Source organism: Neophocaena asiaeorientalis, unplaced genomic scaffold (genome assembly GCF_003031525.2).
Source record: "Neophocaena asiaeorientalis asiaeorientalis breed wild unplaced genomic scaffold, Neophocaena_asiaeorientalis_V1.1 scaffold432, whole genome shotgun sequence".
In the NCBI taxonomy this organism is placed as follows: domain Eukaryota; kingdom Metazoa; phylum Chordata; class Mammalia; order Artiodactyla; family Phocoenidae; genus Neophocaena; species Neophocaena asiaeorientalis.
Genome location: NW_020174549.1, coordinates 30778 through 45748, shown reverse-complemented (window position 1 = coordinate 45748; position 14971 = coordinate 30778). Strand labels below are relative to the sequence as shown.

Below are 14971 nucleotides of genomic sequence, written 5' to 3'. Positions count from 1 at the left end.
GGCTTCATCACCCCATCCTTCTTGGCTCCACAGAAGTCGGGGTGCTGAGATCACTGACTCCTCTCTCGTATTTATTTTCCAAGAGGTTTTTGCTTGAGGATGTGTCTTACCTCAGGCAGACACGTGGACAGGCTGAGACTTGAGCACGTGGCAGTGGAGTGGAACGCCATCCCTGTCAGCTGTCGCTGGGCCGGGGAAGTGAAAGGTGCAGTTCACCTGGGTGAGAGATCCAGGCTAGGGCAGAAGAGAGAATTCCTAGAAACTGAGCAGATCTTAAAGATGCAGGTGAGGTTGAAGAGAGCAGTTGTGATTTGCAGCCGATATGGACACTGCTCGTCCTTACCACATGCTGGATCTCCAAGAAGACTCCAGGCTGCTCCGCTCAAAGCAAGGAACCGCTGCCCCCGCTCGAGCCAGGTTTGGGGTTGGATTTTATCATTTTTTAAGACTTAGCGATGATTCCTGGGTGACCTCAGAAAAGTGTGATTATGGGCGTGACGGGCTCGTATTTCACCGTGCTGCTCATTGAAGCCACCACACACCTTTCTTTAGCTGAAATAACAAATACCAGCACGACTCTGGGGATGGTGGTGGATATAACCTAAGTTTGTCTTCATGCCAAATTTCAGCCACACCCAGAGTGTGTCCTTCATGTTACTGACTTGAGTGTGTTTTCTCAGTGGCTGTCCACACAAGGGAATTAAATGCACACCTGCTGCTCATTTCCTGTGAGGCTGCCACTTGTGTTGGGATGATGGGCTGTTCTGTTTAGAGAAGGGCACGATGCCGTGTGGCAGTGTGCATATGGACTTTCCCTTGGGACGGTATCAGCCCAAGAGGCACCCAGAGGTTGTGTGACTTGGCCCTGCTGTTGATAGCATTGAAATCACGGGCACCTGGCTCTGTTTTGATGCCATTCGTTGGGCTACACAAGAGTCATCCTCTGCTGTGTGTCCTGAGCTGGTGAGAGTGGAGGGAGAGCCAGGGCCAGAGCAGCCTGTCTTCTGAGCAGAAACGGCCCTTTAGAGCAGCCAGAGTAGAGCCCAGTTTTAACCCATCCCAAGACCCAACACAGGTCTGCCTGTTGTCAGGGTACGGCACACCAGTCCTGGCCCCCACCTTCCCAGACACCTACTTTCAAGGTCTGTGGAAACTGGGTCATCTCATCCTGAGGCTGGGGTAACACTGCTTTGGCCACCCCTGTCTGCAAAATTGTTTTGGGAATTTGGGTGTACCTTCTCCCTTTCAAAAATCCTCCATGTGCCACCAGATTGAACACGCCCTCTCACTTACTGTGTTTTCTCTATTCAGATGACATTTCCCTCAGATTTACCTGCCATCCCCCGGGCCAGACCTACAGATTGAGCTGGGTGTGTTGGGAGTTGTTAGCCTCTTTGTGGTTTGTTAATTCAGTGAATAAACCAGGAACCTGATTTTTCATCAACCCACCCAATAGGTGGTTTTGCTTTCTGTATTAAGGATATCTGGTCTCTCCATAGTTGCACAGATCAGAGCGTGCGCAGGGCTGTCTATGTTAGAAAAGGTTTGGGGTGGGGGGCAGTTACAGGGAGTGTGACTGTTTTTTCTTAATCAGATGTCTTTGAAATGCTCTCCGGGTGTGACTGTCTGACCCCTTCTGTGTGGCAAAAGAAATATGTTATCGAGGTAGTTTTTACTACTGTAGATAGTCTGTAAATAAGTGCTTTGAAAAAATAACGTTAACAAACCAGTAAGATATTTGTCTGATTCATAAACATTTTGTGTATTTAGCACTTGAAAGTCAACAAATCCAGACTTTTAGAAATGCCACAGACTGTTAAAAGCCTAACTCTACTTTTTGAGAAGTTGTCAACACCTGCTAATATGCCTTATTCTTCAACTACTGTTTTTTAGATTCTGGATAGAAAGAGTTTTTAGAGATGTAATCAGTTGTTCAGTTTAAATACTTGAGGCCTAACATAGCCAGTCTTTGTTCCTCTTAAAGAAACAAGCAAGAAAGTGAGGTTCATAATTAGGGCTGCCTTTTGGGAGGAGAAAGCTAAGTATTGCTATTGCCAAATGATATTTTTGATAATGTAAGGAAACACAGGGACCACAAAACCTTTTTGTTGTTGTTGTCGTTGTTGTTTTAAAGTGTGAAAGATTAATTTAGTGCCTTTTGGCACATTTTTGATATCACGGTATCAGCATCGACAAATCACTTAGATACAGAGAACTCTATAGATTATGACAATATTAAATGTTTACCCTGATTCTGTAGAACAGCTTCTTAAAAGATACCGTGGGGGCCTCAGAGCAGCATATTTTACATAGAAATTCTCCGCAGGTTGAAATGCCAAAAACGCGAAACGTGCTGTTGACTCACGTAATTTAGTCCTTTGTCCTAGAGCTTTTACTATTAAAACCAGTGATTGGGTACAGCACGTGTGCCTCTCTGGGCGGCGCTGCCCTCTCACCAGGTGATTCTGGGTGGCCTGTAGGCCAGGTGTGAGCAGGTGACATCTGCCAGCTCCCCTGTGTGACAGGCTGGCTCACAGTCTCAGACCATCCCTCCAGTCACAAATGATACTGGAAGGAGGGAAGGGGGATTGCTTTTTCCCCAGTGGGGAAGTGGGGAGGGGAAAGTACATTGCAAACAAAAATGTGACTCAGTGGGATAAAACAAGGCCCGTGTCACCTGGGCCCCCGTCAAATAACAAACCAGCAGTTCTTAGCAGTCAGCACCGTTCTCCTGGGCACCCCTGAGGTTTTGGTCCGTTGTACTCTTGTACCTGTTCCCTTGATGTCTGTGTGTCGGGAATGCGTTCAGACATGATGTACATCTGATATATTCCCGTGAAATAAGCTGCCAGCAAACTTTCTAACTTGTATTTTAACTGTTGGAAAAACAAACAAACAAGCAAAAAAAAACCTTTTGCTTAGGTCATGTCCAAATTATGGACTGTTTATTATTTTAGAAATCATTCTTTACATTTAAAATTTTACAAGAAAAACCCTGAGGTATTGATCAAGTCCTCCGTGTAAATGTGTGCTCTTCTCTCCATGCTGCTGTTCAGCCAAATCAAAAGCTGTGGGGAAAAAAAAAATAAATGTGCTTGAGAATGTGTGTCCTAGATGAGAAGGCAACTTATTTCCAGATCAAAGTCTTTGTTTCATGAAGCTACCAAACTTTAAAAAGAATGTCACCTTTTTTTTTTCCTTTGTTATGGAACCCAGAGATTATAAAGAGAAAAATGTTCTTGTTGCATTTTTGATGCTGGCATGAGGTTTTTGTCCACTTTTTTTTCATATATCTGCGTATAAAAAATTCTGTCCATTGTGTACTATGGGATTAGTATTACATTTCAAGGTAAACAAAAGAATTTGTATTGCTTGATAAACTATTAGCTTGTAAATTTAAAACAGGTTTCTTTACCTCAATTAACTTAAAGTAATGGACCAATAAACCTATAAAAGACGCTTTCTTTACCTTGAGTCACGTTCCGTTTGTACAGCTTTATAGGACAGGGAAACATGCGTGCCTCTTGTTATTTTCTCTGAAGAGGTATCCGTTTGCCTGCAAGAATCAGGATATGCATAGCGACAGGAAAAAAACCTATAATTTAACTGTTTTTATTTTTCATTTCTTTTTGGACTTGTCCTCAGTTTGCCCTCTCCTACATCTTACAAGGTGACACCAATCTGAGGACATGAAGAAACCACCCAATGTCCATCTGTAACCGTGATTGGCAAGGAAGGCTGGCAGCCAGCGCAGGTAATTACATAAAGGATTTCTTCCTATTCTATCCCGTAGCAAAGCACAAGGTCATATTCTGAGAGCCAGTCATTTCCTGATTTTTTTTTTTTTGATTCCTACGTTTTAAAAAAATCTGTAAAGAAAGAAGAAATGTCTGTAGCTCATTAGAGCGTGCAAGTGTGTTGTAAATTAGAGACCAGAATGCTCAGTTAAGCTTACCTAATGATGGCAATGCACTGGAAATGGACTTAAACTGGTGCTAAACTTGGCTTACGGATAGTAGACACCATTAATATAAGACTTCAGTTATACAAAATGAGGCAGCAAGGTGTGGGATAAGAGATTTGGGATCAAATGTCAGCTTTTCTACTTTCTAGGTATGTGGCTTTGGGCAAGTCACATCTCTCTGAAATTCAGTATTATGATCTTTGAAATGAAGACATGCCTTTCCCGAAAGGTTGCCGATAGGACTAGCAATAATGTATACAAAGCACCTAAGGGTCTGCTGGGCCCACATTATGTGATAACCCTTATGGAAAGACTTGTCCTGTTGTTCAAATATGGCCAACTTAAATATCAAGGATGTTCCCATAACAGTCCTTCCTGTGTGCTTTGCCAGTTGAAAATTTAAAAGGGAGATATATCATTTTTTAAACTGTTTTCCTTTCAAGAAGATTATGAAAATAGTATGCTGGAGGATTGTAGTCAGACTGAAGGTCTGGGGAATAGATGGGACTAGATCGTAAAAAAGAAGTGATAGAAAGGGGGATGGATTTCTGTGGTGAGGGGAAGGGGTCAGAGATTACTTGGAGATTTCCAGCCTGGGAGCTGGGAGGTGATGCCATTTACTGAAATATGAAATCAATCAAGAGGAAAACAGAAGGTGAAGGATAGGCTTAGATGGTGGGGTAGGAGAAGAATTTGGTTTGGACTTAACGTTTGAGGAAACCCAGGGGGAGGTGTTGACTAGATTGTTGTAAAGAGAGTTCTGGTAGACTGGATTACCTGGGAAGGGAACCAAGGGCAGGGCTTTGGGGGCCTCAAGAATTAAGGATGCAGGGAGAGGAGGAGGGGGACTCAGCAAAAGTTCGTAAGGAGAAAAAGGCCCATAGCTTAGAACAGTGGTTCCTAAGCCTGAGAGCTTGTGAAAACACCAATTTTGGGGCCCCACCCCCAGAGTTTGATTTGGGTAGGGCCTGAGAATTCGCATTTCTAATAGGTTCCCATGGGACGCTGATGATGCTGATCCAGGAGCCACACTTTGAGAACCGATGGGTTAGAACATCTGCTAGAAGACCTGGAGAAAGCTGAAAAGGTTTGACACTACTACCCTGGTGACAGGTGGGGTTGAAAAAGAGTCAATACTAGGGTGTTGAGAGCCCAGCTTAGGTGAAAACACCCAAGTTTATGGCAGGGTCAAGGTGGACAAATAAGGAAATTATTCTAGATGTTAAGAGCAAGTTTTTTAGGACAGGAATGGAGAAGCCAATGATCAGATTCATTTAGGTTGGGGAACCGGTTCAGGGGCTAGGGTTGGGGAGGCTAGGTAGTCCAGGGGAATGAGCATATTGGTGAGAGTTTGTTTAGCGAGGTAGAGCATGGCCTTGAACTCATCTTCCCCATCCCACCTTCTCTGCCGATGTTGCCTGTCTCAGCGAGGATCTCTGCCTCCTTAGGAAGGAGATTTGGGGTTGCCTGAACCCCAGATCTGAGTCATTCTTGCCTCCCTCTACCTCACCCTTTGCAGTTCATCCGTCACCAACTTCTGTTGACCTCTAGCTTGCAAGTATTTCTCCAAGTCCATCTAACCTTTCTCCATCCTCATAGCTTCTTGCCCAGTGTCGGGCCACCACCATCCTTCACCTGGATTCATGCAGAGGTCTCTGCTTGTCTTCCTTCTGCAAGTCTTGCCCACTCCTTCCTCCACCAGTTCATTCTCAGTGCTGCGGGAGTCCTCTTTCTAAGATAGAGGTAAGCATTCCACGTTCCTGCTTAAAACCTTTCAACACCTATGCCATTACTCTAAAGAGAAGCTATTTTTTCCTTTTAAAAAAACTTTTTATTGAAGTGGAGTTGATTTACCATGTTAATTTCTTCTGTTATATATATTCTTTTTCATATTCTTTTCCATTATGGATCGTCACAGGATGTTGAATATAGTTCGCTGTACTTTGCCATAGGACCTTGTTGTTTATCCATCCTATATAATAGTTTGCCTCTGCTGATCCCAAACTACCATTCCTTCCCTCCCCCGCCTTTCCCTTGGCAACCTCAAGTCTGTTCTCTATATCCGTGAGCCTGTTTTTGTTTCATAGATATGTTGATTTGTATTGCATTTTAGATTCCACATATAAGTGACATCATGTGGTATTTGTCTTTCTCTGTCTGACTTACTTCGCTTAGTATGATAATGTCTAGGGCCATCCATGTTGCTGCAAATGGCATTATTTCATGCTTTTCATTGGCTGAGTCGTAGTCCGTTGTATATATGTATATATATGTATCACATCTTCTTTATCCATTCATCTGTCAGTGGACATTTAGGTTGTTGCCATGTATGGCTATTGTAGGTGGTGCTGCAGTGAACATTAGGGTGCATCTATCTCTTCGAATTACAGTTTTCTCCAGATACATGCCCAGGAGTGGGATTGCAGGATCATATGGTGACTCTATTTTTAGTTTTCGAGGAACCTCCTTACTGTTTTCCATAGTGGCTACACCAATTTGCATTCCCACCAGCAGTGTAAGAGGGTTTCCCCACCCTCTCCAGCATGTGTTATTTGCAGACTTTTAAATGATGGCCATTCTGACTGGCATGAGGTGGTACCTCATTGTAGTTTGGATTTGCGCTTCTAAAGAGAAACTTAAAAAAATTTTTTTTATTCTGGTAAAAGTCACATAATATAAAACATACTATTTTACCCATATTGAACTGTACAGTTCAGTGGCACTAAGTACATTCACATTGTCGTGCAACTCTCACCATCATCCATCTCCCGAATTTTTCACCTTCCTAAACTGAGATTCTGTCCCCTTTAAACACTGACTCCCCATTCCGCCTCCCCATCCCACCACCTGCTGGCATACCAGTGTACTTTCTGACTCTATGAATTTGACTATTCTAGGTATAAAGGGACTTTTTAAAGGCTCTGTCTTGATGTTGCTCCTCCTCACTGTTCCAGTCTCACCTCTTGATTCCATTGCCCTGGATACCTCTCCCTCCGTCCCTCTTTTCTCCCCTCACGTTGATTTCGTATATTTGGGGATATTTTCACCTTCAGGCCTTCCAGCGTGTTCTTTCTGCCTGGAACGTCCCTCAGCGTCCCACCTTGATAACTCCTTATCTTTCCAGTCTTATGCCACTTCTTCTGAGAAGCCCTCCCTGCGCTCTTGTATCTGCATTACATGCTCCCTTATGTTAGCGTTTACTATAGTAGGATACATCGTTGTTGCCTCCTGTTCTGTCTGCTCCACCCATTTGATAATACACTGGTAGGGCAGGAGCTGTCGCGTTCTTGCTGCATCTCAGCACCTAGCACGGTGCCGGGACCTTAGTAGATGTGCCATAAAGTTTTGACCAGTCCCTGCAAGGGATCAGCGATACAACTCTGAGCCCAAATGCTCTGAGATTTAAATGCTAGCTTTTAAGCATTTGCAAGCTTTAAGTTTAACCCTAGTCTAAGAATGCTATGTCTGAGTTCTAGTGGGAACCTGACCAAAGAAAGAAAGAATGATTCACACACGCATGCCGTGAATGTTGATTTTATTAGTAGGTGAGTCTTTTATACACATAATTAAAATAGGCTGTAAAAATAAGTACCTCAAAATAAAATGGCTCTTCGTCTATCACCCCTCTCCGTTTACACCTCCCACTTTGGGAAATACTGTTGACTGAAAGTATCCAATTATATTCCTTTGAAGAAAGCCTTTTGATATTTGCTTCTTAAAAACAACAGTAACAGCAAAACTACCCTGAAGTCAAATGCCTGAGCTCCAGATTTCTCTGGAGTTAGTTGTTCACAGATAACAAGGCCTTCCGGGAAGAAAGCTAACTTTTTTTCAAGTTTCTATTTTAAAAATATTGACTGACGTCCACTGTTGGCAGTGCTTACAAAACATCCCTTCCCTGTTCCCCTCGGGCTGTTGAAAATGTGTGCCTTTGAGTTCTCACACAGGACTCCTGGGTGTGACTAGTTACCATATATTGGAGCCCTCATACCAGACAGAAGCCCCTTCCATTCCTGGAAGGAAAGGGGCTTCAGTGTCTGGTATGGCTGTGTGTGCGGCCTTCATATGAAAGTTCACACTCTACTGTCTGCAAAATGCTTTTTCCCTACCCACTAGGGACCCTTGAGCCAGAGCAAGTCGCTCTGAAGCTGACTCTGGCTGGAACTCGGGTTTCTTGAGTAATGGGTAGACTTTGGGGGCCCCGGCCATTGCTGGTGTTTCCAGCTCCCGCAGCTCAGCACCTTCCTCTCTCTGCGACGTCTCCATGCTGCAACCACGAGGCTTGCTTATAGGCCACGATGCTGTAAGAATTTACAATAGAGAATTATGAGAGAACAGCTGGACTGGGGCGGGGCGGTCTCTGGCCACCTCTGTATCACCGGTAGACTAGGAGGTTCTATCGGTTAGGGCAGCGGGATGCTGTACTGCATGAAGGGAGAGGGCCCGAGGGAACTTCTCTCACTCCAGCCTCCTTCCTGTCCCATAACGTCAAGAGCCCTTTGCATCTACATCTTCCTTTTCTTGGAGTCTCTTTCCATCTCACTTCTGCCCGGTGATGAACTCCCATGTGCACCTCGAGATCAAGTTTCGCTCCTCCCAAGCAGAATTAGCTGCATCCTCTTTTGCCTTTCCATAGCCCTTTTCTCTCTTCCATAACTCATTACATTGTTTAGAAATATTTGGAGATAAGTGAATGCATAGGAACGAGGAGCTCTAGTTGAAATCTCAGAAGTCTTTGTGACCTTTGGCATGTCCTTCGACCTCTGGTGTCCTCTGTTTTCTCAACTGTTTTGAGCTCTAGGAACCTCAGGTTCTAAGCTGGCACACAGTTCCTCCTGATGGATGGACCACATCTGGAGCTGCTGGATGGGGTGTGAACATAAATCCAAACCCTTCTAAGGACAAGCTTTGTGGAAACTTCCAAACACTGATTCCCCACCTTCCATGAGCCCCAGGGCTCTCCACGGGGGAGCACTTACTGTACTTAGAGCTCATGGTATGACAGAGCTGGTAAGAGGCAAGCCAAGACTTAGAGGCTGCTAGCCCAGGAACACATGAACTCCGGTTGTAGGTCTGACTCCACAGCTCACCCCTCCCTACTGTGGACCATGACAGCACAGCCACGTGGTTGATAAATTAAGGCGGGACAAGAAAACTTGTAAACCTAAGATTCTCTGCCCATTCGAGCAACTACCTCCTCCCCTTTAGTGTGCATTGTGTGCCTGCATTATACGCTAACTAGATCCCCTTAGAAGACACAGGAATTCCTGCTCACCAAAAAAAAAAAAAAGCTATTTCCTCCTGGTGCCAGCAAGGTGACTCCCTAGGAGTTAACATTCCTTTCTCAATCCTGTAAGGGGTCACAATAACCCACTGCTCACCTTGTTGGACTATGTAAACTGTCAGTGTGTTACTTTGGTTTTGTTTTCTGGTCCACATTGGGAAATTTTTTAAAATTGGAGTATAGTTAATTTACAGTGTCGTGTTAGTTTCAAGTGTGATCACAGCAAAGTGATTCATGTATATATTCTTTTCCATTATAGTTTATTACAAGATACTCAGTATAGTTCCCTGTGCTATAAAGTACGTCCTCGTTTACTTACTTTATATATGGTAGTGTGTATATGTTAATCCCAAACTCTTAATTTATCCCTCGCGCCCCCCCACCGCCCGCCCTGCAATATGTTACTTTGATGTATAACCCATTGTCTGAAAAACTTATGTAGGGCTTCCCTGGTGGTGCAGTGGTTAAGAATCCACCTGCCAATGCAGGGGACACGGGTTCAAGCCCTGGTCCGGGAAGATCCCACAAGCTGCAGAGCAACTAAGCCCGTGAGCCACAACTACTGAGACTGTGTGCCACAACTACTGAAGCCTGTGCATCCCAACAAAAGCCACTGCAATGAGAAGCCTGTGCACCGCAAGCCTGTGTAGTCTCCACTCGCCACAACTAGAGAAAGCCCACGCGCAGCAACGAAGACCCAGTGCAGCCAAAAATAAATAAAATTAATTTTTAAAAAACTCAAGAAACAACTTATGTAACTGTGCCTTGACCTCTAACAGGTGGAACAGTCCTCAGAGTTTTCTGAAATACTGTCTCCCGGGTTATAATCCTTGGGATAGCATGACTAAAATTTTCTGTTTCTTTCTTAGATTGACTGTTGATCGATTTTCATTGATATGGTGATGGCCAACCCCTGACTTCATGGCCAGTCAACAGGCAGCTCTGGGATATGGATGGTCAGCAGTGCTGGCTAGTAGGTGTCACACCCTTCTGACAGATTTTTCATTCATTAAATACTTCGAGTACACACTAAGCTCTCTGCTGGACACAGGATATGAGGTGAGCCAGACAGGTGCGGTTCCTGCCCTCAGGGAGCCTACAGTCTAGTTAGTGAGCAGGCTTGTAAAACATGATAACCACTAAATAATCATCAGCTATCACGCCATGGAGGAAAAGTACAGGAAGCTTGGGGAGCATATAATAGAAGGAGCGAAGTTAGATCGAGAAGGGATTTTTCTCAAATCCTCTTTGAGAAAATGGTGTTCAACTTAAGACCACAGCTAAGTTGTGTTAAGAAGGATGTGTGGGTAAGGAAGGGGAAAGAGCACGAGCGTAGGCTCCTGGGGCTGAAGCTTAGAATGGGGAGGGTGGTTAGTGGCAGGAGTGGGAGGCTGGATTATGAAGGACCTGTGGTCCACGGTAAGAAATTTGGGTCTGAAGAGCAGTGAAAGCCAAGCGCAGAGCTTTGGGCAGGAGGTGATGTGAACCGATGTACACACTCTAAGGAAATTGCTCTGGCCGCCTGGTGGGGAGAGGATGAGAGGGGAGCACGTGTGGATGTGGGGAGCATGGCTCAGAGGCGAATTTGGTCCCCCAAGTGCTTGGGTGGCAGCAGTAGGCATAAAGAGAAAAGGATGAATTGGAGGCATATGTTGGAGGCAGAATCAATGTAGACCAGGTGTAGAGCAGGTGTAGACCAGAACTGGAGAACATGGCTGTAACAAAGGAGGAGAGAAGGTGGTAGAGATCACGTGTCACTTCTGATAGGAAGAATTCAGGAGAGGGAGCAGCTAAGTACTGCAAGTAAGCTCTCTAAGGAGAAGGGGAGAGGTGGCACCCAGGTACCCAGGGACTCTTCTAAGAAGCAAGTCAAGGAGTGGCTGAGAACCAACTGCCTGGGTTCAAATCCTGTCTCTGCCACTTATTAGCTCTGTAATCTTAGGCAAGTTCCATGACATCTGTCTGTTTCTTCATCTGCAAAATGGGGATAAAATAGTAATTGTCTCAGGATTGTTTGAGAAGGTTAAAATATATGAAATATTTAAAGTAGTGCCCCACACACATAATAAGGGCTGTTTAAGTGTTTGCTGTTATTATCTTTCTTTCAGAGAGGTTGTGGGGAGGAGAAGAACAGGATGGATGCAAAAGAACGTAGGCTTGTAGATCTACTTTGGAGAAAAACGAGCCTACTCTCCTCTGAGGGCATCTGTTTTCTCTATGAAGCACGAGGTTTGGGTGGCCAGTGGGTTGCGGATGGGCAGAGCCAGAGTTATTCCCTCAGCATCTCCCTGTCGCGTGTAAAGAAGAACAAGCAGGAGAGGGCAGGTTCTCACGGTGACATGAAATTGACTCACTTTGGTACCAGGAAGGGCTGGGGCCACACTCCCTTCCTGCAGATGGGCTGTTGGCAGCTCAGCCCAGGAACCTCTCCTCCCAGCCTTCTGCCTTCCATGGTCTCCTCCACTCCCTGCTGTGACATGTCTTCCTGGGCTTTTATGTCATTGGAATGTAGCTTTTCTTTCTGTGGTTAGAGTTCTGGTCTTTCCTGCTAATAGCGCTTAATGATTGATGGTGCAGCCTTGGCCTCTTGTAATAATTTTTCAGGATCTTATTTACTTGTGACTTCGTGGAAGGGAAAGGTAATAGAAAAACTCCCTTTATACCAGAGGTTCTCAACCTTGGCTGTGTATCCGAATAAACTGGAGAGCTTTAAAACATTCCCGTGCCCAGGCTGCATCCCAGATCAACTGAGTCAAAATCTCTGCGGGTAGGAGCCAGACATCAGTAGTTTTTAAATCTCTCCAGGTGATTCCAATGTACAGCAAGCAAAGGAGGCTTCGGTTGCACATAGGTCCCTCTACAGCTAAATGTCTACAACAGAGGAAAACAGTTAGCAACTACTTAAGTGCCTCAATTCACATAAGCATTCAGTTACTTAAGATTGGTTCAAGATTCTGTCCCTGCTTCTGTGATATAAGATCATGCATATCTTAATCAAGATTCCATGCACACAGTGTAGGGCTGGGTCCAGGTGCATATTACATAGTACATTGGGGGGTAGGTGTCAAGGGCAGCACACCTGTTTCATGCACCCCAAAGTCTCTTAAAAAAGGGAAAGCATCTCCTTAGCACACATATGAAGCAATGAAACTGCAGAAAAGAACCAATTATTGCATATTCTCAATGCTTTCATTTGTATATATCTCTAGCTATGACACACATTAACTAGTCAGACTTGTTTCCTTTGTTGTTTTTTGTTGATTTGTTTAGGTCAGAGACACTATATTTCAACCAACTGCCAATCAAACAGGACTGGATAACTTCCAAGCGGCACGGCTACTAACCCATTACTCACATGGACAGAGAGCTGGGACTCCTGAGAAGTTTGCATTGTGGGTCAGCTCTAGCTAAACCCAACCTATTCAGCTGAGACTCTCATGAAAACAGTGGCACAAGAAAAGGCCTAAGGGCTGGGCAGCTTGAGGACAGGTCTGGCTCAGTCCCACACCTTGAGAAAATGAGAACTGGCCCAAGAAGGCACTAGTAATCAAGTCTGCTGTTTTGTACAAATTCTCTCAGCTGGTTTGATCCTCATATCTTATTATTTTCTCAACTATGAAATAAAGCAAAGAGCCTTCATGATTGATGGCTCCTGTCTCAGGAGGCTCAGGCTTCTGTGCAGGCAGGGACCTGTGCAAATGCAATGTGAGAATTCAAAGATGATGGTGAGAATTCCACCATCCACTTCCCACCTGCCTTCAATTCTGGTCTACTCTGCTGCCTATAGCACCACCATTACTGATATGTAGGGCCCTGGTGTGCTACTGGTCCCTTTAAAATGCAAATCTATATATCAAGTCCCTTGTATCTTACTGTGGGTATCAATAATCCTCTGGTGGGACTGATACAAGTGTGAGATAACCACACCTTAGGGGGGCCTAAACAGACCGAAACTGAGCTAATATGTAGCCACTAGTTAACATCGGCTACTGAACACTTGAAAGGTGTTCAAATGGAGTCCAAATTGAGGTGTGCTGTCAGTATAAAATACCAGAGTTTGAAGATTTAGTTTAAAAGACTCATTGATTTCATAAATTGATTACAAAGATATTTTGGATCTATTGGGCCAAATCAAATGTTATTAAAATCATTTCACCTGTTACTTTTATTGTTTCTAAACATGGCTACTAGAAAATTTTAAATCACATAATATGGCTTGTACTTGTGGCTCGTACCAAATCTCCCTTGGATGGGGCTGGTCGAAGACTAGACTGTTCCATGTGGTCCATTTTGGTGACGATCTAGGCTGGCACTCTCCCCATGGGCCTGGAGTACCCCTCCTTTGCTTCTCTATCCTTCCTCCTGCCTGTTATCTTCCAGACTTTAGCGCTCTTGTTTTGCAAACAAGAAAATTCCCCCAGAGAGATCAAAGGAATTGCCCACGTCCTACAGGGAAGCTCACACAGTCCGGTGGCCGTGAGATTTAAAGGGCACTGAGCACAGAAGTTGCCAAGCCCTTGGAAGGTACAGACAACAAAGAGTACCTGGAAGTGAGGCCGGCTGACTCTCACTTAAAGGAGACTAAACAAAAGAGGTCTGAGTGGTACAAGAAGGTTTCTAATCCCAGCCCCTGATTACAAGGAAGTATATGAGTTGCCTATAAATAAGTTGTATTACAAAACCACCAGGAAGTGAGCAATCTGGTCCCTCTGTTTATTACTTATAACTTTAGGGAATTTCCAAATCTCCAGATTATTAGTTTGGGGAAACAGGAGAACTTTTTCTCTGTGAGAGCGCCTACTCAGAACCCATTGTGTAACTGTTGAAAATAAATAATACTTTATGATAATGGGCTGGAAATGCTCCAGCAGTCCTTGACCTAAGCCCCAGGCCCCAGCCTAAAGAGCAGACGCTGGTTCTGTCTTACCCAATCGGGATGATGGCCAGGAAGGAGAGAAAGGAGGAGAGTGCAAAGCAGGTGCCAACGAACTTCTCCATGGTGAGCTGATAGATCTTGTTGTACATGGTGGATGTCACCACCCCGGTCAGAGCCAGGGACAGCTGCAGGATGACAAACACCTTTCCTGTGGAAGGGACCGAGGTTACCAAGGTTTTACTAAGCTGTCCCTCCATGTTCCCTGAGAGCTGAGTCTCCGGGGGGTTCTCAGGAGACCCCTCACCCTCCCCAGACTCCCTCTGTCTTCCTGGCTCATTTTACAGGATTCTTGCCTCCACCCAGCTGACTCTTCCCGTGGCCCCTGGATGGCAGTATCTCCCTTTGACTGTGGCTTTTCAGCGGCTGACTTTCCGAGTCTTTCCCACCCTCCTGCTCTCACTCGCTCCACTCCGGTTGGACACCAGTGTGTTTCTAGTGTCTTCAAGGCTGCTTCTGGAACTCTCTCCTGTGCCTTCTGCCAGTCCAAACCCTGTGCCTCAAGCCGACTGGCTCTGAAACCGTCCACCCAGAGAGAACCTCCAAGAAATTCCTTTCACTCACCATAAGAGGAGCCCTTGATGAGCTTGGACATTGCCGATCGGATGGTTGTGATGGGGATGAGAGCGAACAGCATGACGGCCCGAGCTGGAAAGGAATCACAGGAGAACACTCCTCACTGTAGCCCAGGCTTGGCCAAAGAGTAAATTAGAATAGAGCAAAGGCCTCCCCTACCCGCTCACCCACAATCTTATGTGGCCTTGAAGAAATGGTTTCTCTCCTGGCAGAC

General features: G+C 45.0%; 2 protein-coding genes across 2 annotated transcripts in view; one reads left to right on the top strand and one right to left on the bottom strand.

The window, feature by feature from the left end:
- Positions 1–6753: 6753 nt before the first annotated feature.
- The window catches only part of SLC46A2 (solute carrier family 46 member 2), an 11069-nt gene continuing 2851 nt past the window's right edge, over positions 6754–14971 (bottom strand). The window contains exons 2-4 of the mRNA XM_024757262.1: positions 14746–14829; positions 14176–14332; positions 6754–8265 (exon numbers count right to left, since the gene is read on the bottom strand). Of these exons, the coding sequence (XP_024613030.1) occupies positions 8199–8265; positions 14176–14332; positions 14746–14829 (308 nt within the window). The 3' untranslated portion in view covers positions 6754–8198. The remainder of the gene's footprint in view (positions 8266–14175; positions 14333–14745; positions 14830–14971) is intronic.
- LOC112407837 (uncharacterized) overlaps positions 14787–14971 on the top strand; it is a 13756-nt gene continuing 13571 nt past the window's right edge. The window contains exon 1 of the mRNA XM_024757270.1: positions 14787–14884. Coding sequence (XP_024613038.1) covers positions 14787–14884 — 98 coding nt within the window. The remainder of the gene's footprint in view (positions 14885–14971) is intronic.